Below are 26,417 nucleotides of genomic sequence, written 5' to 3'. Positions count from 1 at the left end.
CTTATGGTTAATCACAAGTCGGTGATTAGTTAAAAACAAGTCAGTCACACGTCATCCTGTTTGAATTCGATCGACAAGTTTTTTCAAATGAGAGCTTGTCATTTCGTCTTTCAGTTTGCTGGTCATTTGGACCTGTCTAGTATCCAAAGGTTCTTGCCAAGCATGTTTAATGTACAGACTTGTAATCAAAGACCTGCCAAGTTAATCACAATTCAATAACAAGTCATCTAGACCCAAGTCCGGTTCACATGAGGTTTGACAAAGGCATTTCCTTTCTCACTGTTCATGCCCATTTTTGGTGAACTATTTTGACAACTCGTAATGATTTGAATAAGCCAGTTCGGTATTTCAATGACCTGAGGTCATTCGGGATAACATCGCTGACGTGATGTTATGCACACCCCAATTTTGCTGGTATTTTCCTCGCAAGCGTTGCGCCAGCGTTCATGCGCTTTTGAAATGTTTGATTATCCCAAATGACCCGTGACCCATATCATTGTGCACATGCGCACTTGAAATACCGAACAGGCTTATTGTGATAGATTTGCTAAGAGCATTCACGTAGTACAGTGGTCCCAGTGTTTTTCTGGCATAGTCAGTTGTGTTAGTTAAGCCAAGTTATCAAAGTGGGCGTTCTTGGCGACGTTATAAACAGGAAACCTGGCTTGTTATGTAAGTTCCCATAGTGGTTCAATGAATGGGATACTCCTTCCGTTGTGAATTGTAGGCCAGGTCATCAGATAATGCAAATTGGATTCAATCCTAGTTCCCTTATCCTGTTATCTTCAACCTCAACATTAAGGCCAGTCGTTTCCTGAGGGACTTGTCGCACAAGGTAATTTGCAAAATATTTAGGCAGTCTCCAAGATTAAAATCGGCAAATTTCAATTTCCTGTTATGACCTTAGGACAACGGGAAAACGGACTTGGTTCCTCTGGGGCACCTTTAAGCTTGCATTTGATTGTCTCTGACTTGCCTCGTGAGAACTACTAAGTATTGTGTGAAATCTGCAATAAATTTCCCTTGTAAACATTCCCAGAAAACCTTTCTCATTTTGAACACATGCCTGAATACCGCTGGTATACATCCTCTCTAGGCAGGCCCTGGCAAATCCAGTCAGAGTCTTTACTATTTTGACTCTCGTCAGCCAATCAGAATGTCCGTGTAGACTACGTGACATTTCCTACGCACTGAATATTCAGGTGTGGCATTGACAGGGTCAACTCGGTTAGCCAATAGGAGTAGACTTTTCAGGACAGCACAGCACAGCACACTGCCATTTTATTTGGTAGGTGGTCAGCTCGGGGTCAGCTTATGTCAAGAGCGATCTGATTGGTCAGAAATGATATCAGTCCATATTTGGAAGTGTTCATGAATAATTAATCTCACAAGGTCTAAATTTGGACAGATATGGACTCGGGTTGTAAGGGTGCATGAGTAGGATTAGCCTGGCTAGCGAGGATGAGCTCAGATCAAGAGCGTTTGCCTATCTAGAGAGCTGTGGTCTCGTGGTTACGGTGTTCGACTCGCTTGCCATGGTATGTGGGTTCGAACCCTGACAGGGAACATGGTGCTTGTGTGCTTAGGCAAGACACTTTACTACAGTTGCCTCCCTCCACCCAGGAGTATAAATGTGTACCTGTGAAGGCACAGACTAAAATGCGCTGATCTTGAGCTGCTGCTCAAACTGGTCTCTCGGCCTGATGAACAAGGGTAAAATTGTAAAGCGCTTTGAGACCGTTGGTATAAAGCGCTATATAAGCACATTATTATTATTTATTATTATTATTATCTGTGTGCATGCTACCCTGGGGACACCTTCTAGCATTGAACTCTGAAAACGCTGCCTAATCCCACAGGGAATGTGCTGTATCCCAAAAGAGATCATTTTGAAAGAAGAAAGTATGTTACCTGCTTTTTGAGATGTTTTTATTTCTTGTCAAACATACATTGTTAAAAAAAAAGTAAAGTCTGTCACGAGTCGATGTGGCCCATCAGGCTGGCGTTTATCTCCGGTTTCAGTAGCATGAAACGACTGAGAATATTTCTATTCCCCCCTGGAGGGGATGCTAGTCCATCATAGGTTACTCCCAAGCTAATGCCTGTACACATTCATAGTCCATGATGGAGAGAGGCTAGTGGGGTAAGGCAGCTGGCCCAAGGATGCACTATATGACCATCAGCTGGATTCGAACCTTGACCCCCTGAGCATAAGTCACAAACCTTAACCACTTGGCCAAACTCCTCCTAAACATACATTGTATTTCTCTCTAAAAGCCCATTTTTACTCAACAGGAAAGCACTTGTGAACACAAATTTGTGCTGTACGTCACAACAAGTCATTCTGTGAATTTTGCAAAAGTTGAACACATTTCAACTCTGGCACATATAACGTCAAACATTTCATGGCCAACATGCAGTTTATCTGTGCTGTGTCACATTTGTAAGAAGTATGAACCAACTGCGGGGGATGCTTGTTGCCTCGGCTGTCACTTGCTCTGTCCTCTATTTTGTTCACACAGCCCCAGGCAAAATCACCAACATGAGCGACCAAGAGTTGGACGACTTAAAGAAAGTGATCACCGACCTCAAGGCATCCATCCGCAAGGAAACCAACTCAGGCGTGGTAAGAGACTTCATAAACATCCAGTGTGATTCAATGTAATGGGTTGTAGTGGTTCTTACTACCAACATATTTCTAAGTTAGCTGGTTGAGGGGCCATTCAGAAAAGTCAATGTGTAAACATTTCGATCTTTTTTCAAAATTGTGGGTGGGTGGGTGGGTCAAAGGAAATAACTGAAATTGAAATTCAGTTTTCCAATTAAAGTAGAACAAATAATAAAAGTAGAAGGGGAATAAAACCCCCAAATACCCGGCTGCCTCTTCAAGATGGTCTGTCAATGTCTGTGCTGTTCGGTCATGACCGTTGTCATCGTGTTAACCTTGTTTCAATAGCCTACCTCCGGGTCCCGATAGTCCACCTCCTTCCAACAGTAGATAAGTGGGGAGATCGCCTGAGTGACCCTTCGAACATTTGTGGGTTGGAGGTTGGGTTTAGCGTAAACATCGAAGTAGACTGAATTACGAGTCTGTAATGTTCAGGTTTTGTTTTTTCTCGGTACAATGTGCGCAAGCCAATACGGCAGTACAACACGGTTCGGTACATCAGTGGCACTCACTCAGCGGTGAAACCAGGCATGAATTGAAGACTAGTGCAGTGCTGACACATTTTTGCGATAAACATGGCAGCCATCACTTGTGTATTTTTGTGTGAGATCCCGTCAGATCTACAACACTTGTGGACACAGCAAAAGCTAATTATAAAAAAGCCAAAAGAACCATTATATTTTGGGTTTTTTTTAGTTTTAAATGTAGTGTCATAAAAAACTGAAAAACAAACAAACGTTTGTGTTCTTGGCAATTGCCTCTTCTGTTTCAACTACAAAGTTGCACGCTGGATTAGCTTTGAAAAGCCATTGAAAACTCCTGATCTGGGAGAGCATTAACCTAAAATATCTGTTTCGTTTGAAGCAGTACTTTGTTCTTCAGTGTATAGGATATATTGAATCGAATTTGGGGTGGGTGGGTGGGTCAAAACAATTTGAAACATTTTTAAACATTGACTATTCTGAACGACCCCCTAAGTAACAAATATTTTTGTGTTTTAGAAAAAATGTGTACAGTGTTGAAATGACCGCTTTGAGAAAGGTCCTACAAGTACCAAAACGTTAGGCCATTCAACTTTTTTTATATTATATTCAACATTTAAGAATATCCATGAAAAGCAACCCCCAAAAAAGTGATAGTCTTGAAAAATCTCTTAGAACTTCGTGTTAAGCCCGGTTCATACTTCACGCGAATGCGAAAGGGAAGTAAATTTGACTGACGTGGTGAAACTTTCGCTGCGAAATTTGCCCGAGATGATATTTTCAACTTTTATGAATTCGCAGGGCAAATACTCCCCACGATGTCAAAAATGTGTGTATGCTTTCACTTTCACACGGAGTATGAACCGGGCTTCAAGTGCAGTGTTGTAGTTGAGTCCATCACAAGTCCTTCAGTCTCAAGTCCAGTCACAAGCAATTCAAAGAAACTGTGACAAAAGCTTTCCTTTGTCATTGTGCATCCCCTGTTAATTATGTGACAGGACTTGGGAACGGACATCGTGGTGGACTCCATTTCCACACTGGTTAGGAAAAACGTGAACAGCCTGCTGTTGGCCTGTATTTTTGTTTGCAAATACTCCCTAGTTAAAGAGGTTGTGGAATGCTTGAAGACATTTCCGTCATTTTTCGGGTATATGTAGCCTAAGGTGTGATGAAATAAAAACGACTATTGTGTCTGTCATGAAATGAGTACAAAAGATACTTTTGAGAGCTGTTTTTTAGGTCCTGTTTCGACCCGAACGTGCAATTTGTGTAAAAGTTGTCGTTGGGGGCAGCAAACAAGACATAGTAAATCGTGACGTAATAAACAGGACTCCCGATGCAGCGTAGTATAAACGAGTCCTGTTTATTACGTCACGATATACTATGTTTTGTTTGCTGCCCCCAACAACGACTTTTACACAAATTGCACGTTCGGGTCGAAACAGGACCTGAAAAACAGCTCTCAAAAGTACCCTTTGTACTCATTTCATGACAGACACAATAGTCGTTTTTATTTCATCACACCTTAGGCTACATATATCCGAAAAATGACGGAAATGTCTTCAAGCATTCCACAACCTCTTTAAAACTGGACTGAGTTGAGAGAAATTTGAAGAAGTAGTTTCTAAGTTAACGTTTTAACGTACTTGCTTGTTAAAAACATACTTAGTGTCTAATCACAGCAACCCTGTGTGCATCTTTACAACTTGAACCCAAGCGTGTGTCTTATTTGACAGAGCCTAACCTCTTTGAGTAATTCACTAGGAACCTTCCTCACTCTTGCAAAATCCAACACCATATGGTAAACTCAACACCCAAACTGTTGGGCTCTGATTATGGTGGTATGCCTGACCCCATGTAAAGCATGTTTACTTGAGCAGTACTCACTCCAACAGAATCTATTAAAAACATGCAGTTGGATTTTGAAGGGTTGGGGTGGTTAGGGGTATTCAAGTATGGGCTCTGTGTGCGTACAAGAAAGGGGTCAAATGTCAAATCACCCAATAGGATAAACTCTACCCCCTTCAAATCGATTCATATATAGTGTATGGGGTATTTGGGATGAATAAGCTGAAAGTCATAATACTTCAAATTACTTCGACATGAAAACTAATGGTAAATTTGGAATTCTTATGATGTAACCTTTCCAAAGAAACCAAGATTAACAAATTTGGCCAACATGTAATGGAGATGTGGTCATTTTAAAATTGGCGGCCACGCCCATTTTGACCCAAATTGCCAATGGTGAGCAGTAGCGGGACAACCGTTGGTGCGATGGCGCTAAAACTTGAAGATTTCATCTTTTTCAGCCTAAATTACCCCATACAGTAAATATAAACCAATTTGAAAGGGGTGGGGTTTAAACTTTCAATTTTAGGCAGGTGATTTGACACAGAATGACCTGAAGGTGTCGTTCAAATGTCTCTCCCAGTGGTCTCCCCCAACTGTCCTTATCGTACCGTTGAGGGGGTACTTGCGCACCGAGCCCCATAACAGGATTTGATTAGCACCAACTGATACCCTGCTATTTAACCTGTGTGTTTTATCCTTCCCTGGTCTCTCCTGTTGTCTTTTTTCCCTCTCCCTACATCCAGCCCTCCAGTCCGGGTGGGTTATCCCGTCTCCACTCAACCGGCAGGGTATGCAAATACAAAAAACAAAACAATCAAATCCTCGGCCATTGGCTACTGGTTGATGTGTACTTCCTAATTCTAACAAACTATCAAATTAACAAAACGTCTATAAGCTAACACTTTCCCACTCTCTCAAGGGCTGGTATAGCATTTGCACATTAGTATACTGGAATTCGCCAAACAAAATTAGAAGTCGTGTTTGAGATGGCGTCACGTTCACGCGCATGCCGCACACCTTCTTAAAGACAAGGTGCGCGCTCATCTTGGTAACCCTCTTGGTCGAAGGAGCCAGAAGTGTGTGCGTACTACCTGAACAAGACTCACGCGAAAACTAAACAACTCAATCAACTGAACAAGTGCATTTGATAGCAATGGATAGTGGGGTAGATAGGGGAGATATTTGGGGGAATCGTGCCTTTGATGATACAAGCATGGCATTTGGCAAACAGTCAGAGTATGTCATGAGAAAGATATTTGGCTATAGGGCCATCGCAGATTTGTCCTTTGAAAAAATATAGGTAGAATAACTAGCAATGCTCAAAACTTTCAAAATGGCTACCATTGCTTGTTATTCTACCTGTATTTTTTTCAAAGGACAAATCTGTGATGGCCCTCAAGCCAAATATCTTTCTCATGACATACTCTGACTGTGTGCCAAATGCCATGCTTGTATCACCAAAGGCACAATCCCATCGCCTATCTGCCATGCTATGATGAGTAGAGAGCAGTAGACATTCCCCATCCATAATCTGCAGCAATTTCACTGACGAGATTAACTGCAGAAAACTTGTTCTGTTTTCATTTCAAATTTGGAATCACTGCAGTCAGTACCTCATTATTGTAAAGTCCTTCACAAGTGAAATCACAAGTCAATCACAAGTAAAATCACAAGTCAATCACAAGTAAATTCACACCAAAGGAATGCCTCTGTTACAGATGGTTGAGTAGCTTGAGAGTTGATTTGATACTTGACTTTCGATTGATTTACGTACGAGTTGACATCAACTTCATCCTTTTCCGCAATATATATTGCATCAACTTTTACTTTTGCACGTAATTTCATTCAATTCATTGTCAGATTGTTGCAAATCTTACAAATGGCCTTTGAGAAATAAATACGTACAGATGTATATATGTAGCTCGGGGGCTAACATGCTGTTAATTACTTCTACATCCTTTGTGTCAGACACCACAAAAACGAAAACAAAAGGTAGCATACAAGGTGAGTTAAAAAAAAAACGAAACCCAAATGCTGGAACCATTGTTTTAGTGAAGTTCTGCATGTAGCACTTTCAAAATCTAGGATATCAGAGCCCCATTCATAAGCTTTCTTTTAGTACAAGAATCAAGTCATTCTGTTTCCTTGTACTTGTGACTTGAGTGACCATGTATGCTTCTAATGGTTGCACTGTATTTCAGTTTTGTGCTGTGTTGTGTTGTTAAAATGTGTTAATATTGCTTCCTTTAGTTATTTGCATGTTATAGTGTACAGATAACATTGGTTGCATTTGTTATTAAACACTGGTTAACACTGGTTAACTCTAGTTAACACTGGTTTACACTGGTTAACTCTGGTTAACCCTGGTTGCAATTCGGGCGATTCACAATGCAGTGTGCCACCAAGAGTTTGCCACGGAGAGTTCATTTTTCCCAGTGCATGGTGGGAGATGGTCGACAAATTCGCAGAGCGGGACATTTGAAATTGTTAGTTTTCCGGTCAGTAGTTTCATAAGCTTATGATTCGAGTATCTGTGTGCCCTTTTCTTTTATCAATGGTGTTTTCTGTAAGGTGGCAGAACGCTTTGCCCCAATCTGTAACAAATTAGCTCAAGTTGTGTACCAACAGGCATTTCAATGGGCAGTCTTTTGTCGACCGTAAACTTGAAAAATGGACTCTCCATGGCAAACTCTTGGTGGCGCACTGCATTGTGAATCAGCCGAATTGTGTTCATTTTGTTTCTTTCTAGTTTGATTTCAGTGCAGTTTAGAGTGTGTGCTGTTAAAGAGGTTGTGGAATGCTCGAAGACATTTCCGTCATTTTTTGGGTATATGTAGCCTAAGGTGTGATGAAATAAAAACGACTATTGTGTCTGTCATGAAATGAGTACAAAGGGTACTTTTGAGAGCTATTTTTCAGGTCCTGTTTCGACCCGAACGTGCAATTTGTGTAAAAGTCGTCGTTGCGGGCAGCAAACAAAACACAGTAAATCATGACGTAATAAACAGGACTCGTTTATGCTACTCTGCATCGGGAGTCCTGTTTATTACGTCACGATTTACTGTTTTTTGTTTGCTGCCCGCAACGACGACTTTTACACAAATTGCACGTTCGGGTCGAAACAGGCATGACAGGACTTGAAAAACAGCTCTCAAAAGTACCCTTTGTGCTCATTTTATGACAGAAACAATAGTCGTTTTTATTTCATCACACCTTAGGCTACATATACCCGAAAAATGACGGAAATGTCTTCGAGCATTCCACAACCTCTTTAACACTGGTTGCATGTGCCTGAGCAATAACAAAGTAACTTTTAACTGCCTTAGAACTGATAATTTACCAACTGCTAAATTATCCAGCTAAGAAATGATACGTGCACTGTAAGCTTTTTCATATTCAACAAAAGTTTATCAACTGAATCAATATCAAGATAGCAAAGCAATTAAAGTTATGAATTACGGTTTGTCATATTTTGTAAAATGTTTATAAACAGCTGATTTTGTTTTCTTTTTGAAACTTTTCTATTCTGACATGTTCAGATGGTTAAAAAAGAAATCTGTCTCCAAATTGCATGTTTTTTTTTTTTATTGTTGCACTGCACGTCACATCAGAAAATAATAGCACTCTGAAATGTCCACTTTGTGTCAAAACTTCAATTTAACACATAACTCAGATCATTACACTGGACAAAATTTTTCTTTTGTTGAATTTTGTCTTCAATTTACAGAGACAGAGCAAGCAGCTGGTGAAGACGATGGAAGCCAAGAAGAAAGAGCTGGCAACACATGTAAACCACTTCTAGTCCTTTAAATCTGCTCTTGTTGAAATGCGAAAGCCTCTATAGTTCTGTTTTTCATTTTTGCAAGTTTAGGTACAAATTTATCAGCGAGCACTGAGCAGTGAAATGTTGTACTCCATGTGACGTTGTGTTCCCACGAATATGTGCTGTCCACATTTTCAATTTATCTGATAACAGTAAGGCCAAATAAAAAAAAACATATTTAGCATCCCACCCGCCTCTTTTAAAAAAAAAAATTTTAATTGCAAAAAAAAAAAAAAAAATGATAAATTTGAAACAGTGACATCATTTTGGCCTCTTTGTCTGTTGCATCTAGCCCATATAAACTGGTATGTCATTTCCTGAGTCCAATGGCGGCCATTTAAAAACAAAAAGCTGGAGGCTATCTTAAAAAATAGCCGGGTCGGGCAGCCATTTTGGAAGAAAATAAAAGGGCCTCCTTCCTTTTTTTTCAAAAAGGCAGGACGCTAAACATGTGTTTTTTTTTTTTTTAATTTGGCCTAATGCATAATGGTTATTTTGCCACTGTTAAGCCGGGTAAAGTCATGAACTGGGGCCAATTCAGTAGAACTGCTTTAAAGAAAAATTTAAAGAGCCCAGAGAAGTATTATGGATACAGAAAAGTGGGGCCGCCCATATCCGAATAATTTAGTATTCGGTTATTCGGAACTGGGTTTCACTGAATATTCGATTATTCGAAACTCTCTGATCAAGTTTTACACACGCCAACTGTAATGAACGCAGTGCGATATCACCTCAGTGTGTGACATGCATTTTTATTGTCCAGACACGTGGCCGTCCTAGACCAATGAAATTACAGTATCAAAGCACACGATATAACAAGTGCATGTGATTGTCTTACAAAGTAATACGGTAGTTTTATGCAGATTTTAACGACGTTTTTGTCGACAAATGCTTCATTTCAACAGGAGGGCACAGTCATTATAGAGTCGCCCAAACTACACCTGCACCTCTACCATCACCAGGGAAAGGTAAGCAACTCCCTGATTTGAACTTAGCCTTCTGGTTGGACATTTGTTAGACTCCTGACCGCGGAAACATGGTGCATGTGCTCTTGAGCAAGGCACTTTACCATTATTGCTTCGTCCTTCGGATGGGACGCAAAGCCAGTAACACTTATCGCTAAGAGAAGGGGTTTGCCCCGGTGTTTCTGGCAGTGGCTGCAATATGTGCCGCAGCACCTTGTAAACCCTTATAAGGTGCTGCATAATGGGTCTCATATTTCTCATAAACTTTATTCACCTTTCTTAAATAGTTGACATAATTTCCAGCGCCTTGCATACCTAATTGTTGGTAGATACGTGCGCTATATAAGACTCCGATATTATTATTATTATTTAGCAGTATTTTACTAGACTTGCAATATCTATGATGTCAAAGTACCACCTAACCAACCGGTTTGCCTGTGATCGCTGACTGACTGGCCACCATTGCACTAGGCAAACGTTTGGTTTGTATTTCTTCTTTTTCTTCGTTTGGTTTTGGATTTGCATCGACCAGAGAGTTTGTCCTTGTTGTACTTACCAATATTCAGCGTTTATTTGTATATTTACTCTTTTAATAAAGAGGAGTATGCATTGGTTGTATTTTATTTGAACACAGACCTACACCTTGCTGATGTCCTCGGACTACGAGCGCTCTGAGTGGAAGGAGGCCATCCTGACAGCCAAGAGAGAATGCCGAGTGACTCCGTCGCTCACTCCCTACCACATTGAGAAACTACTCACTAAATGCAGGAGGGTGAGAAACTTATTGTTATTATTGATGATTTTTCTGGTAATGAAACCAAGGATTCTTCAAAAGCACCCATTGCACTGTGGCTGGCAAGCCCTAAGAAAACTGAAAAAAAAAGTAAAGTCTGTCCCGAGCCAATGTGGCTCATTAGGCCGGTGTTTATCTCCGGTTTCCTTGGCATGAAACGACGGAGAATATTTCTACTCCCCCTGAATGGGATGCCAGTCCATCGCAGGATTACTCCCCAGCTAATGCCAGTACACATTTATACTCCTGGGTGGAGAGGGGCAAGTGGGGGTGAAGTGCCTTTCCCAAGGACACAACATACGGCCAGCGGCTGGATTCGAACCCCGGACCCTCTGATCATGAGTCACGAATCCTAACCACTAGGCCACACACTCCCCCCTAGAAAACTGAACAGAGAAGAAATTTATGAAATGATACAGTTTTAGTGATTGGAGGAAAGCTCAAGAAAAGTATTCATAGGAAAACTCACGGAATCAGGTAGGGGCTGAAAACCCAATCCACATGTTGACTTGGGCAGGAATCTAACCCGGGCCATAGCGGTTGAAAGCACAGAGAAAGAACCACTGAACGAACCAAACTCCCTAATGAGGAGTTTGAGAGATCCAGTAGAAAGTCGCTATGATAAACAATGGTTTGTAAAAAGATTGTCTGGTATAGCAGTATTCTTCATAGGTGTCTTCAGCCGCCGGTGCTCAGTATAATGTTATACATAATTTTGGGAGCCAAACGTGAAGTTTCTTACAGCCAAAATTTTCGGGGAAAATGAAGTTTGTTTATAATGATAAAAGATTGTCTGGTATAGGGGTGTTCTTTATAGGTATTTTCGGCCATCGATGCTCAGTATAATGGTATATACAGTTTTGGGGGCTGAACTGGAAGTTTCTAACAGCCAACTTGTTGGGGGAAAAATTGATGTTTGTTATGTAAATGTAGATTCCTGTATTGTTTTACCTTGCAGATCAATTACATAGATTAGTAGTTCTGGCTTTTTTAAAGGGAATATACATCATTTGCTTTTGCTGTAATTTTCAGAAATGGATGGAATTGAGGGGGTTGGAAATATATAGCAAATATAGTTACACTGACTTTTTTTAGGTTTAGGGTTCGAAAATGCTATAAAAACCAAGAAAAACAATCATTTTCCTGTAGTCTGGTTCCCTGACTACATATAAGAAGAAACAGAGCAGTTTACATACATTGGGGAATTGTAAGGTCAGGGAACCAGTCTAGCTGGCTCGTACCCGTTCATAGGTTTGTAATCGATTGCAAACAAGTGCGATGGTCAATTGGGGCCAGTATTTGAAAAAAAGCCAGTTTTTTCCAACGCTGATCGGCCGATCAGCGTTGGAAATTGATACAAAAATACCACTTTTCTTGAAAATGACAGTATACCAGGTGCCATGATTTTACAGGATGCTTTACACTGTCATTCACTAACAGTCCAGCAAGGTATTTCAAAATGATTTGGTAGTTTTATTTTTTGATGTTTGCAAATGTTGTATTTTCCCTTTAACACCATGCTTTAAAAAACAAACTTTTTTTGAAAAAAAAGTTGGGTGATATTTATAGTAAGCTGAGGAGTCCTTGTAAGAAAAGCCAGACCAGCTGTACTGATTCAAACACCCAGAAATTATTAAAAAGTTTCAGATATGTTTCTCTTCAAGCCGTTGATGGCTTATTCTTGAGTGCGTAACCGCATTATCTTTAGAAAAAAATGTTTGTGTTCAAAGTATATAAAATTACTTGCCAAGTTTGTATTTTCTGTTTTAACAGGGTCGAAAGATCAACAACATTGGATCCATCCTCATCAAGGATGGTAAGTCAGTTTTTCTTTAAAGAAATTATGGTACCACCATTTTTGTTTCAATATAATATGAGGGGTAGAATTTTAAAGCTGCTGGATAGCTCAGTTGGTAGAGGCCCCTTAAAGTAATCCAGAGGTCACAGGTTCAAATCCCGGTCCTGTCAATTCTATGTTCAACGTTATAATTATTATGCATGGGCACGTGTGGTTTTGCGGTTGAGCACAGGATTCATGATCGTAAGGTTGTGGGTTTGAGCCCCGCCGCCGCCATGCGTGTTGTGCCCTTGAGTAAGGCGCTTTACCTCAATTACTCCTCTCAACCCAGGTGTTAAATGGGTACCGGCATTATTCAATGCTGGGAAGGTAACAGACTCGCTGTGGAGGAGGTGTGGCAATCCCCCCACAGCAGCATATGAGTCTGGCCCAATCGCGAATGAAGGAGAGATGGGCACTCCATTCCTGTGAACATGGGTTCGTCCCCTTTACCTTTTACCTTCTTATGCATGCACCTAGTCAGTTTCCCTTTGTGGTTTATTTGACAATATATAAATTTTGTGCTTCTTTTTTTCCCACTTAATAGAGGAAGAGCTGTTGTTTGGGACATTGCATGTGATGGTCCACCAAGCCAAGGGACTCAAAGTGCCTGCCCGTATGTATCTCAATCATTCTTTTGATCACAAGGATTCCAGAAAGACTGTCAGTGTCACATTATTTTTGTTCGAAGAATCTTATTATATAAAGTCATATGACAGTGCTGTATCATGGGCGTAAATCCTGGGGGGGATGTGGAGGATATAGCCCCTCCCACTTTTTGACCAGGGGGGTTGATGGGCCATTGCATCATCCCTTTCCCCCTGCCAAGATTTTTACGGTGAGAAACAAAAAATGCTGAATTTCAGGTTATTTTTTTAACTTTCCAATGGTGCAAATTTATTTAATAATTTTGAAAAACGGAGAACTAACAGAACAAATGCTTGCAATGCACTGTTTGTATGTAAGGTTAAGCCCGCAGCTTGTACATTTGTATGATGAACAGCCCCACACCCCACTCTCCCCCCCTCTCCCCCCTCCCCCCCCTCCCCCTCCCCCCCCCCCCCCCCCCTCCCCCCCCCCCCCCCCCCCCCCCCCCCCCCCTTAGCGTCATGTGGTGAACTCCAATTCTCTCTAATCTGTTGACAGAGATGTACTGCTGCTTGGAGGTGGACTCCTACGGCATCATCTCTCTGAGGGCCCGGACCACGAAGTCGGAGAACTCCAAGATGCCCACATGGAACCAGGAGTTTGGGCTGGAGGTTGAGGGGGCACAGACACTGCGGATACTGTGCTACGACTACACCAAAGGGTTGGAGGATGAGATGATCGACAAGGGGGCCAAAACGGTGAGTCTGTTTGATTGGAGGGGTTTGTGGGATAGACATGGTTTGAGGTTTGATAGTCGATATTAGCTCCTTGAGGTATTGGAAGTTGACAGACTAGTTCCCTAGGTTAAGCCATGGGAACTAGTTTTCCACTAGTTAGCTTCCAATATTTGTTTTACTATACCTTCTACATAGTCATGAAGTTATGCATAAGTTTCCCCGGCAACCAAAATGTTGTTATGCATGTGCCCCATCTTTTCTTATGGTAGCCTGCTGCATGCTGCACGCTAGGGTGATGTTCGTGCGTGCGCACTACCCCCGTGCACCAGTTCCACGATTTCTTCGTAAAGCGCATGCGTAGTAGACTAGCGCATGGGTAACCCGTGCGCTAATCTACAACGGATGCATATCTAACCTGTGCGTGAAACCTCGCGTGCGTGCTTGGTAAACAGCAAAAAAAGCATCTGGTACGTGATGGTGAATTGACCAGTGAGAATTGGCTCTCGATCATGAATATGTATGAGGTATAGTAGCCCTTTTCCCAGACTGGATTTGTAGTTGAATTATCCCGGTTTGCACACAGAATCCCTGGCAAGGGTGTTTAGAGAGATGTGGGAGATGTTGCTATCAAGATGGAATTCCTGTCTGGGCAAACGGCGGCTACTGGATGAAACAATTCTGAGCGTTTTTCCATGTAATGCTGTTGTTCAATATAATGCGTGTTTCTGCAGTTTGCTCAGACTTTCTCGGGGCCAGGTGCCAAAGTTGCCAAGACTGGCATTTGATTCATCTTTAATATTTAATTGAACCTTCTTCTGCTGCGGCATCTAAGATTGCAATTGCAAAGGACCGGCTGCTCTTCAGAACAATATCCAAATCTAGCATGAAAGTTTGTTTCCTGTCCAATTATTATATCAATTAAATAAAGATACCTTTTTGAGACTTTGATTACAGAACTCGTATCAGGAGCTTGCGATACCATCACGGTGTCTTTGTCCATTGGTGTCGTTGAGGCCCTCACGTGACCCGTCACGTGACCAAGCTTGGTCGCACAACAGGAGGCGGTCGTACACGTGACGGGTCACGTGAGGGCCTCAACAACACCAGTTGACAAAGACACTGTGATGGTGTCGCAAGCTCCTGATGCGAGTTCTGTAATCAAAGTCTCAAAAAGGTATCTTTTATTTAATTAATATCCAAATCTAGTTTACTGTCTTGCACCAAGACCAAGGACCAAGGATGAGTTGATTGAAAGGAGGCAGTGATTGGGAAGAGTGAGGAGCGGGATAGGGTAGCACTAGGGCTGGGACGGGTTGACAGGTGCAAGGAGCTGGAGTGGGTTCTGTTGCAAGGGCAGACCCTAGACCAAGATGTGTAGGATGACCGATCCGTGTTCATATGAGATTTTGTTCTTAGTTTCTTGCTGACATTATTTTTTTTGACAGTTAACAAGATCAGAGATTGGCAAGAGGGAGCTGAAAACAACCATCAAAATGGATAAGGTAAGATCAGCTGAATACAAAGAGGAGGCGTGGCATCTTGAAGATGGAGATTTTCCACAAGTGTGTGCTTTTGTCCTATAGTGTAGTACCTGCTGCATTTTGTCAAGTCGATAGTCATGACAAATCTGTTGCAGAAAGCTGACATTTCATAGGATTAATTTTGCTCAAAAAGAAAAGTACTGAGAATATTCTAATATTAGTGTTTGAAAATGAAGATTTTGCTGAAATAAAATGAACACGATTTCTTCCTTTTTTCTTTTAACTCTGTCCTAGAAAACTACCCCCAAAACACAATATTTTATCTTTAAAAAAATAGCTTTTATGGCGTGATTCCCTCTTCATACAGAATAGGGAAACATCCAAGTATATATTTTTTTTTTGTCAGAAAACCTGTGAACTTTTCATTTTTGCATGCTTAACTACAGAAGGATTTTTGACGTGCACAAAGGGCGTCACACTAATATTTGTGTATACCATGAAGCCATGCTTTTACAAGTTACCAAAAAAAACTTCAAAGTGGCAAACTAAACATAAACTGTACCGTCTTTCTCTTCCTCACAGCTTGAAATTGACATCGCCCTGAGATTTGAGTCGACGGAGAAGGTTTTGAAGCGGGTGCAATCCAAGAAGAAGTTGGGTGTGTTTGGGGTCCGGATCAGCAACCTGTGCCACCGAGAAGGCACCAAGATCCCTAACATCGTCAAGCTCTGCGTGGAAGAAGTTGAGAAAAGGGGTACGTCCCAGCCTTTTTTGTTTGTCTACATTTTTCTTTTCTTACCTTCTGTTTTATGTACGAGTACTGACTTTGTGGCTGTTTTGTACATAAACGTGGTCGAATGTTGTATTCCTCCATTTTAATGTGTTGAGCATAGCAGGCCACTACATACACCTGCTTGAGATGACATGTTGGTATGTTTGCTTGAACATCTTAGCACAACATTTAAAGGGACGTTACGACCTGAAATCCCCCCAAATTTTATGTTTTTGATTAAAAGTGGTGGGCAGCTGTGTTAGTCAGGTAAAATCAAATATATGTGACCCCTTTTCATTGCATCTGACGAAGTAGTTGTAGCTAATGTGCGTCACACGTTGTGTGTGTGACATACATGATACACACAGCACCAATACACAAATGTTGTTTCTCACAAGTGCAAGTCGGCCGAATGCGATGCACTGGTGGAACATGTTTGGCAGGATCACGACTAGCACCCAACAGCTGGATTTTTTAGATTGACCCCCCAAAATTTGCCCTTGCAAGAATAACGAATCGACTTTGTGTGAACGTTTATATCCTACTTTAAAATGCTCTTTCCAACTAACATCATTTAGTTAAAATTTTGTAGCCAAATTGGACGCGTTCCAGGACATAATGTCCCTTAATTCTGACTAAGGCCAAAAAAAAAAGTCTCCGGTTTCTGGTCTGCGCGCTCGTCGCCGTAGCCATGCACGTCGGCAAAATGAAAAAGGTTTTTTTTCAATGAAAGATGACGTCTCAAAACCGCCAAACTCACTGGTTTGACTGGAATTCTGCTGCTGCACAATTTTAACGTGTTCTTAGATTGGGTTATGGTCGAGAATAAGCTTTATGTGGCCTCTCTGGACTCCCATATATTTGCACTAAGTTTAGTCGGGCACCATTTGCAGTCATCAGCCGACATTTGAAGCAAAAAAAATCAGGTTAAAAAAAAAAAAAAAGCCGCGTTGCTGCACCACTTTTTGGGCAAGCTCCATACCAGAAACCGGAGACTTTTTTGGGGGGCCTAATTCAGAAAAAACTAATTCTGCACTCAAAGTGTTAAACCCACTAGGAATACCTAGAAAACATGGCTTGCAGTGGATGACAGTATGTTGTCAAACGTACCTGTTTCATGTTCAACAGTTGAAAGAAATGTCACGTCCCATTTTAATCACCAGAGTGCCTGTTTATGCACACAGCTCATATTTGGGTCATTTCTATTTTTTGGTTTAGACAAATCAAGGGCATACAATTTGACGACAAACAACATTTAGTAAAACTTTGGATTTGCGATTTTGGATGATGATGATGATGATGTTTTATCGTTTCATTGGCAGGCATGTTTGAGATGGGCATCTATCGGATCTCGGGCTCGTCAGCTGATATACAGAAACTCAAGAAACTGTTCGAAATAAGTAAGTTGGTTTATGGGCAGTTCCAGCGTTATGGAAGAAAATGTAATGTCTGTGGCAGAGCCAATTAACCATGATATCTAATTAAAGATATAGTCCATCATTTGTAATTTGTGCATTTTGTTCGTTTGAAGCAACAAAAGTGTTTATCTAATGAAGGACACTGAACAACTAACCTGATGAAGTTTCAGCTCAGCTTCAGCTGTATATTCTGAGAAAAACAGCATTCTAGGATCTCAATTTCAAATCAGTTGCTGAATCATGTTTTGAATTGTTTTGAATTGCAGCTATACGCGATGTCGCGCACTGATCCGACGAATTATAGCAACCGCGCGCGCCTGTGTGTCGTTCCAATGCTTGCGCGTGCTGCGCCGAATAACAAAACGAAGTACTAATTTAAATTTTCCTACGGTACGTCTTAAGACGCACCATTGGAAAGGCCTTCTTTCATTGATTACTTCAAAATGACAGCTTGCCAGAAAGAATAATTTCACAGGGAGTTTAGTCCCCTTACTATCTTTCAACCAAGTATGTTTTTCAACAATAATTATGCCAGTTACTTTTTCGGATGGCTACAAATGATGGACTATAGCTTTAATGATTTTAAATGATATCTCCTAGTCTGTAACCTTCTTGACCATTACTAGATGGTGGACGTATATAAGGTTTGAAAATACATTTTCAGGTTTATTCACAGAGCTCTTAAAATACCAAAAAAAGTGGCTGATTTGTAAAGGAATGATCTGATGAGGCTGGAATTAGGCCATCAGCCTGGGGTTTGGTCAGTATCAAATCAGGGCATAAATGATTATAGTGCGCATGCGCAAGGTATACCGCCCCTAGAGTGGTAACAAGCATTTTGATGGCCATTTTTAAAAAAAGGGCGATAACACCCAAAATGCTGCCACCGCTGCAATGCTATCACATATTTTCCAACTCTGGAGGTGTATACCTTGCCAGAAATCGCTATGACGATTATTCCCCTCATTTGATACCGGTGGCCACAATTTTGGACCGAGGCTAATGGCCTAAATTGCCCTCATGATCTTCAGAAAAATGAAACATCCTTTGTGTTTGACCTTTTCAAATGACACAACGAGCTTAAAGGCCTTTTTTTTCTTGGTCATTAAAATAATTAATATGGAGTTGATTGCCGTGTAAGGGTTCTGAGGGAATTCTATATCTTTGGAGACACTGTGGCAAACCTTCTGGAACACTTTGATTGCACTGGGTCTTATTTTAGTTGTTTGCGGTCCTTCATCATTAAAGTGTTCATGTTTTGTAAAATGTCATGGGAAGCTAAATGGAGTGACGACAGTATATTTATGTATTCAGTATTGCTCAAAAAAATTGTAAAACATAAAAAATACTCTGACAACAAACTTGTTAAAAAAATGTGAACTAAATTCCTGTCTCAGAAAATTTTGAAAGTGTACTCTACATGCAACGCGCAAGTAGAACATACGCAAACAACTTAAGCGCGTCATTGACGTTTCAAAAAAAGTGACGGCAAAAAGCATCAGCAGCAGATACGCGCACGCGTTGCGCTGTTTGCGTAGAGCAAAATGACACGCTCAAAATGATATTGCGTTTCTGTTTTGGGCGTATTGGCTTGGATAACGCATTGGTATGGAATACAAACGCAAATATGCAAATAACCGTACAAAAGCCATACAAAATGTATAGGTCTCCATAGGTTTGTGAACAATGATGGATGCGCCCAGCAGGCATTACTTTGTACACGAAGTTAGCGCTCTAGTAATTTAATATAGCTCTATGGATCACACACATGTCTGCATCCAGGACGGTCAGACGAGGAGCTAGCACTCTAGTAATTCAATATTCCCCCATGTGCCCAACCCACCTTCCCTGACACTTCTCGTCTACCTTTCTACCCACAGACAGCAGGCACATTTCCGTCAGGCTGAAGCAGGCAGAGATCCACGCCGTGGCTGGTCTCATCAAGCACTACTTCAGGGAACTCCCTGAGCCACTCTTCACTCAGTCACTCTACTCCAAGTTCCAGGATGGCATTGGTAGGCATCAGGCACAGCTTTACAGAAATGCCAGTTTGGTTTACCCATTATTCCATGTTACTCCCAGAGCTGCCCATGCAATGTAATTTTGTAGTGCTATCCATGAAAATGCACCTTTGTGTCCCATTTAAAGAGGTTGTGGAATGCTGAAAGTCGTTTTGTTTTTTATATTTTTTTATCGTAGAGTAGACCCATATATATCAAAATGACAAAGTCCCATTCTTTTGTAATGTACGTTTATATGTTTATAAAACTGAAATTCATCGAGTAATTTGTTGGTCGGCGAGCGCATAATTGAAATCAACAGTCGTCGGGTTCTTCGTAAAATGAGAAAAATAGTGACGAAATAAACAGGACTCGTTTATACTACGCTGCATCGGGAGTCCTGTTTATTACGTCACGATTTACTATGTTTTGTTTGCTGCCCCCAACGACGACTTTTACACAAATTGCACGTTCGGGTCGAAACAGGACCTGAAAAACAGCTCTCAAAAGTACCTTTTGTACTCATTTCATGACAGACACAATAGTTGTTTTTATTTCATCACACCTTAGGCTACATATACCCGAAAAATGATGGAAATGTCTTCGAGCATTCCACTACCTCTTTAACCTTGCTTTCAATTTTTGTTTTGCCACTTCGAAGGGCATTTTCGTGAGCAAAACTGTGATGGCATTCCGGGTAAAACCTCAATGTTACAGCTATTTCAGCACAAAAAGTTACTTGAATTTTGGATATTTTGCTGTCATTAATATTTCCCTCAACTGTCCTGATGATTTCTCTCGTACCCGCTATTCTCTTTGTTTTATCTTTCTGATTTGCATCCTTTTTGTTGTGGTTATACTCTCTATATCCCTGTGTTTACTTATTACAGTAGTATAATAGTAGATAATTGTAAAGCCCGGTTCATACTTCACGCGAAAGCAAAGCGGAATTCGTGACATCAACAATACGTTCGGAGCGCGTCCACCATTGTTGGCGACATGAATTTCGCTTCGCACTTGCTTTCGCGTGAAGTATGAACCGGGCTTTATACAGTAAAACTCTGCTATAACGAACACCGCTATAATGAACATCTGGCTATAACGAACATCCCCTTGGGCTCCCAAAATAGTAAATTCTATTTTAATCAATATGGCAAACGACCACTATCACAAACAATTTGTACGGACCCCACCGTGTTCGTTATAGTTGCGTTCTTCTGTAGTATTATTTGTGTGTGAATTGGCTTTAACCAATTAATTTTTTTTTCTCCCTAACTGAAAATACTTTTAAAAGATCGAATTTTGCGTCGGGGTGATATAAATCAAATTAGGTTTTGCCCTTCACCGACGTTTTTAAACACTGTATACTCAGTGTGTTACCTCCCGAGTGAAAGTTGGAAAAAATCACTCGAGTGGGACTCGAACCCACGACCTCCTGCTTTCTAGTGCAGATATCTTACCACTCGACCACCGAGCTAACGGGATCGGTTGGCCGGTTCGAATCTGATGTACATAGCAGCGGGTACCGCATAAACTATTATAAGATGGAATTTTGCGTCAGGGTGATATAAATCAAATTAGGTTTTGCCCTTCACCGACGTTTTTAAACACTGTATACTCAGTGTGTTACCTCCCGAGTGAAAGTTGGAAAAAATCACTCGGGTGAAAATACTTTGGAGGTGTGAACTTATTCTTCGATGTTACATGCCTTGCAGGTTTGAAAGACCCTGATGCTAAGCGAGAACTGATGATCACTGTTCTGAAGTCCATCCCTGAGCCAAACAAGAGCATCGTCTTCTACGTCTTCAACCATCTCAAGAGGTATGTCAGGAGAAGCATTTCATGTTACTTTGATCAGAGGATCAGAACATTTTGCGTGACATTGTAACCCCTGATAGGTGGGCTTATTATTATTTTTAAGCCTTCTCAATTTCCTCAACACAGCTACACAATCATTTTAGGCAGGTTTTAACAAAAATGCAATAATTAACCGTGTGTAAATTCGACGTTTCCAATTGGCCTTGATATCCTATGGTTATAAAAAGCAATTGTGATAAAGTCTCTTGCTCAAGGATTTCTCCGGCCTTTTTTGGTTGTTGACAAAATCAATTGATGACTTTAAGGCACAGTCAGTCATTTGCAGCTATCTTAAAAGTAACTGACAAAATTATTGTTGAAAAGCATCATTGGTTTAAAGATAGTAATGGGACTAAACTCCCTGTGAAATTATTCTTTCCTGCAAGCTGCTACTTTGAAGAAATCAGTGAAAGAAGGCCTTTCCAACGATGCATCTAAAGACGCATCGTTGGATCTTTCCGTTTTTAGTTTGTTTATTAATATTTATCGAAGTGCGCACAAGCATTGACACAACGCACACGCGTGTGCGGTTGCGTGTGTGATATCGTGTAGCTGCAATCAGCTCAGTGAGAACTTGTCTCGGATGCTGAATTCAGGCCCAATTCAAATTATAACTCAGCAAATTTTGATTTGAAATCGAAATCCTAGAATATTGTTTTCTCGAAATAAACAACATTCACTGAGCTGAAACTTCATCAGGTTAGTTGTTCAGCACCCTTCATTAGATTTTGAGCACTTTCATTGCTTCAAACGAACAAAATGCACAAATTACAAATGATGGACGCTGCCTTTAAAAGTGATTTTCATTGCTTTAAAAATCTATTTCAGAATTGCCAGCAACGAGTCCACGAACAAGATGCATCTGCACAACCTGGCCACTGTCTTTGGCCCCACTCTGATTGGCCCCGCCCCCAAATTGGTTGGGCCTGGGGGCATGTCGCCCACAGCTGGCCTGCTCGGAATGTCCGACGCTATGACCCAAGTGGGTATATTGTACTACTTTCTGGAGCACTACAGCAGTTGCGACAGCGTCTGAGCTGAGCACACGCAGTCACGCAGCATGCGAAAGAAAGTACATGTAGCTTGTAAATACCTCAACATGGCAACTCTGTGTACATATTGGCTGGTCCCAGGGGGCCGGAATAGTATCTTTTTTGTACCTATCTGAATGACTGACTGACTGATTAACTGAGTGATTGTGCCTTGTAGCTAACACTTCTTGTAGACTTGGTTTTTCTTGGTTGGTTCTTCTAAATACTCCGCGTGGGAGTTAATACAGGAGACCAGGGAGTTAATACAGGAGACCAGAAACACACCAGGGCAAACCCCTTCTCTTAGCGATAAGTGTCACTGGGTTCTTTTACATGCATTGGATTACACAACACACGGGACCTACGGCTTTACGTCCCATCCGAAGGACGAAGCAATAATGGTTAAGTGCCTTGCTTAAGGGCACAAGTGTCCACCCGGCGAGCTCGAACCCACGCCACTGTTGCCTCTGAAACACCAGAGCATGAGTCCGGTGTTCTTAACCGCTAGGCCATGACACTCCTAGACTGTTGAAGAGAGCCAGGCAGTGCACACCTATTACCCTAATGCCACTGAATCGGCTGAATTGTTTTTTGTAGGCCAGATGCACAAATAGACTTCCAGTAAATAGTAATTCTGGAATCAATTGAATAGAATTTTGTGCACTCTGACTTACAAAAAAGTGTATGTCAGTCGTTGATTGCAAAATGTGAAAATATTTGAAGTCAATTTGTTAAAATTTTAATTAAATTAAAAATTTTTTTTTTCAATGGGCAGGTGCTTTAACTTTGTAACAAATCAGAAATGCAACAGAAATACTATTTCCAAAACCATTATATCTGAAAAGTAGTCCTTTCTAGTTTAATACATTTTCTGTTTTATGGTTATTCTGTTATAGCCTTTCTGTTTTAATGTAAATATTCAGAACCATGAACAAAAATGTTGCTCAAGTGTAAAAAAAAAAGGGGAATGTTTTTGGCTCATTCTAGCCGTAAAGACTTTCTTCAATTATTCTGTACAGTTGTCAAAATCTGCATACGCATTACACAGACGAATCTTATTTAAATCATTCTATACTCAGTAAAAATAGCATGGGTCATTGGTGTATATTAAAAAAAAAAATTAAATATTCATTGAAACAAACAATTGAATACTCATAGTCACAAAAAATGGTGTTCAGTCATAAAAATGTTCGTAGACATTGAAATGGTTGTGAAATTATTGTTGGTAAGGGACGGTAAATTTATTGTCAATTTTTTTGTGTTATTTTACTTTTAGGAGAGCATTATTTTAATAGTTTGCAACACTTTATTGATTTGATCAGTACAGATTAACCAGTTCACGTCGGATGACGTGTATACACACAAAGGTTTTGCGGTGTTCGGAACAGATGACGGATAAACACGCACAAGCGAAGCTGGAAATATCTGTCTGCGACCCGCTCGCAGCGAGCGAGGCCGGAAATATCAGGGTGTGCTACCTGTAGATGACAGCCTGAACCCGCCTGGCAATGAGGTTCATGAAAAACAATCCGGCACCTGGGTCCGGTCAATGTCAAAATAATCCCAGCGCGCACTGGTTAAAAAAAAAAGAACATCTGATTAAAGCAGAAAAACGACATATTCAACATTTAAATTTGATCTGAGCTTTTCATGTGTATATATATACACCATATTGATTCAATACACAGAAGCAAATGAACGCTGGACAAAATTTGACGATACCAAACATCACTTACAGCTCTGACATTTGTTCTTAAAGGGAAGATACAACATTTGCAAACATCAAAAAAGGAAACGATCAAATTATCACGAAATATCTTACTGGATTGTTAGGGAATGACAGTCAAAAGCATCCTGTTAAATCGTGGCTCCTGGTGTTCTGACATTTTCAAGAAAACTTGTATTTTTCCAACGCTGGTCAGCCGACCAGCATTGGATTCTCTGACCTTGCAATCCTCCAAAGTCTATAAATTGCTCCGTTTCATCTTACGTGGGGTCAGGGAACCAGACAACAAAAACATGGTTGGTTTTCTTGGATTTTCCAGCATCTCCGAACCCAAAACGTGAAGCAAGTCAGTTTAACAATATTTGCTATAACATACTAATCCTCCAAATCCATTTAATTCTGAAAATTGCAGCAAAAGCAAATGTTGTACATTCCCTTTAAAGCATTCTGTGTTAATTGAATAGTTTTTTTGTGAATTTGTTTTTGTCCACATTAACTACACAACATTGCAAAAATGAAAGAATGACAAGTCTGGTTTTACTTTGCCTATTTAGAATTTCTAATAACAGAAATTTCCAGAAGTAGGCATGACAGAAACCAGTTAACGATGTTTACTCGTTAACTTGGCCCATCTTACACTGAGGAAAAATCCCTGATTAAGAGAATGTACTAATGACTTTAATGATCACCTATATATACACACAGTACATATGAGCATAACTTGTATAGCAATATTAGCAACTATACAAAACGTTAATTGTATGCAGCAAATGATATAAGACTATATTTTTGTTTACAGATTTGTATCATTATTGAAACAAACAAGATTTAGATGAATAAATTAATACCTTTGATACGCAGATTAATTTTAAGAATCAATGCATAAGTTATAAAAGATTTGTACCGATTGATTTTTTTTTAGCAGATAACGAAATATTGTATCCAGTACTAAATGATATAGCACACTGTTTGGTTATGCGGGATCTATATATTAATTTATTAAAAATCAATCGATTTTTAGAAATACAAAAAAGGGACGTTATTGTTGTATATATTATGTCATGTGAGTTGGTACAGTACGCATATCTAAAGTACTCATCTGTATTACAGAAATCTATTTTTGATGTCAACCTATGACTGTGCAGTACTTTTCTTTGCTGATAAGATTGTATACGTAATTTAACACATTTGAAATCATTCCAGATATAAAATATTTTACCTGTTTTGAGTTTTCGAATAGCCCGTTGTAATAGAGGGTAACCGAATTGGCACAGACCATTGTGAAAATTAGGTGTTAACCCATTTCAAAAAAACGTACAGTACAGAGGGGCTTCATAGAAAATGGCGAAAATGGCGCCAGTGTATAAACTGAAATTGTATTTTTGTTTAGTTCTGTAGACAGTAGTTCCATGGGAATATTAAATAGGTGCAAGTGGCTTCGTAATACATTTGAAAGCTTCTAAACATTTCACATCATTTGTAAATAGAGATAAACCATATCCAGAGATTATGTAAAACCACTGTAGAATTTATGTAACATTATTCAGGAGTTCTAAAATCTGAAGATTGTATTGGGAATTTACCCAGCTAATTCCATTTTGTTTTATTCTTCCAAAATTGATATCAAAACGGAGATGGAGCAACTTACTTCTAAGTTATGGCAGATGATATTTCTGTATAAATATTTGAAGAAAAAAAAAATAACCGTTATAGTGTTCAGCAGTTATCTGTATATTCATGTAGTTAAATAATGATATCAGCATTCTTGTAACTTGTATAATTGCAGCATCGTATATTTTATTTTGAAGGAATACTTGTTTTTGGCTCACTCGCTAGTTTGTTTATGTACTAGTAAACGTCAAAGAGGGATTTATTTGTAAATAATAACCTGCATATAAATGGAGAACATTATACACGTATATCTATTTAATAGCTTTCTCAGTAACCTTATAAGAAAGGCAGTATAATCACAACATCTGTGAATTGACTTTTTACTAAACTTCCTCAGCATTGATCAGCATTTTAACCCTAACCTTCCAAAATCCTCCAAAATCCTCTTTGCAAAATGGAGGATTTTGCAGGATTGAGGCTACATGGCAAAAAGGTGTGGCTGATTTCGGAGGATGCACCGTGTCAAGATCTTGGGCCGGACCTTGTGTTGTTTATGCTCAGCCATGCACGCATTTAGGCCTAGATTATACTTTGAATCCTCCGCACTGCTCCAGGATGTCACTGGCTCTGCCTCAACATATTGACAGTGATTGCTGCAGGATTGTGCAGGATTGAGGCAGTGATCACCCCTCCAAGGACCACATTCAATAAATAACGGAGGGTTTTGCTGGATTGAGACTGTATGCAATTTTTACGTGGAGGCAGTTGGAGGAATTT

The 26,417-nt window shown here is 40.3% G+C and overlaps 1 protein-coding gene across 2 annotated transcripts in view; it reads left to right on the top strand.

Annotated features, from left to right (window-relative positions):
• Positions 1-22,323, top strand: part of LOC119730335 (active breakpoint cluster region-related protein-like) — a 58,221-nt gene extending 35,898 nt beyond the window's left edge. The window contains exons 11-24 of one of the 2 annotated variants that reach the window (XM_038203175.1): positions 2,523-2,626; positions 5,745-5,789; positions 8,729-8,788; positions 9,730-9,792; positions 10,424-10,561; positions 12,356-12,398; positions 12,967-13,035; positions 13,566-13,765; positions 15,190-15,246; positions 15,808-15,979; positions 17,320-17,397; positions 19,296-19,430; positions 21,131-21,236; positions 22,101-22,323. In XM_038203175.1, coding sequence (XP_038059103.1) covers positions 2,523-2,626; positions 5,745-5,789; positions 8,729-8,788; positions 9,730-9,792; positions 10,424-10,561; positions 12,356-12,398; positions 12,967-13,035; positions 13,566-13,765; positions 15,190-15,246; positions 15,808-15,979; positions 17,320-17,397; positions 19,296-19,430; positions 21,131-21,236; positions 22,101-22,308 — 1,478 coding nt within the window. In that variant the 3' untranslated portion in view covers positions 22,309-22,323. The remainder of the gene's footprint in view (positions 1-2,522; positions 2,627-5,744; positions 5,790-8,728; positions 8,789-9,729; positions 9,793-10,423; positions 10,562-12,355; positions 12,399-12,966; positions 13,036-13,565; positions 13,766-15,189; positions 15,247-15,807; positions 15,980-17,319; positions 17,398-19,295; positions 19,431-21,130; positions 21,237-22,100) is intronic. The other variant, XM_038203176.1, reaches the window with a different exon arrangement.
• The last annotated feature ends 4,094 nt before the right edge of the window (positions 22,324-26,417 follow it).

This window comes from Patiria miniata, unplaced genomic scaffold, assembly GCF_015706575.1.
Source record: "Patiria miniata isolate m_02_andy unplaced genomic scaffold, ASM1570657v1 HiC_scaffold_22, whole genome shotgun sequence".
Classification (NCBI taxonomy): Eukaryota; Metazoa; Echinodermata; class Asteroidea; order Valvatida; family Asterinidae; genus Patiria; species Patiria miniata.
The sequence above is the reverse complement of the archived record's forward strand: the minus strand, read 5'-3'. Positions and strand labels throughout refer to the sequence as shown.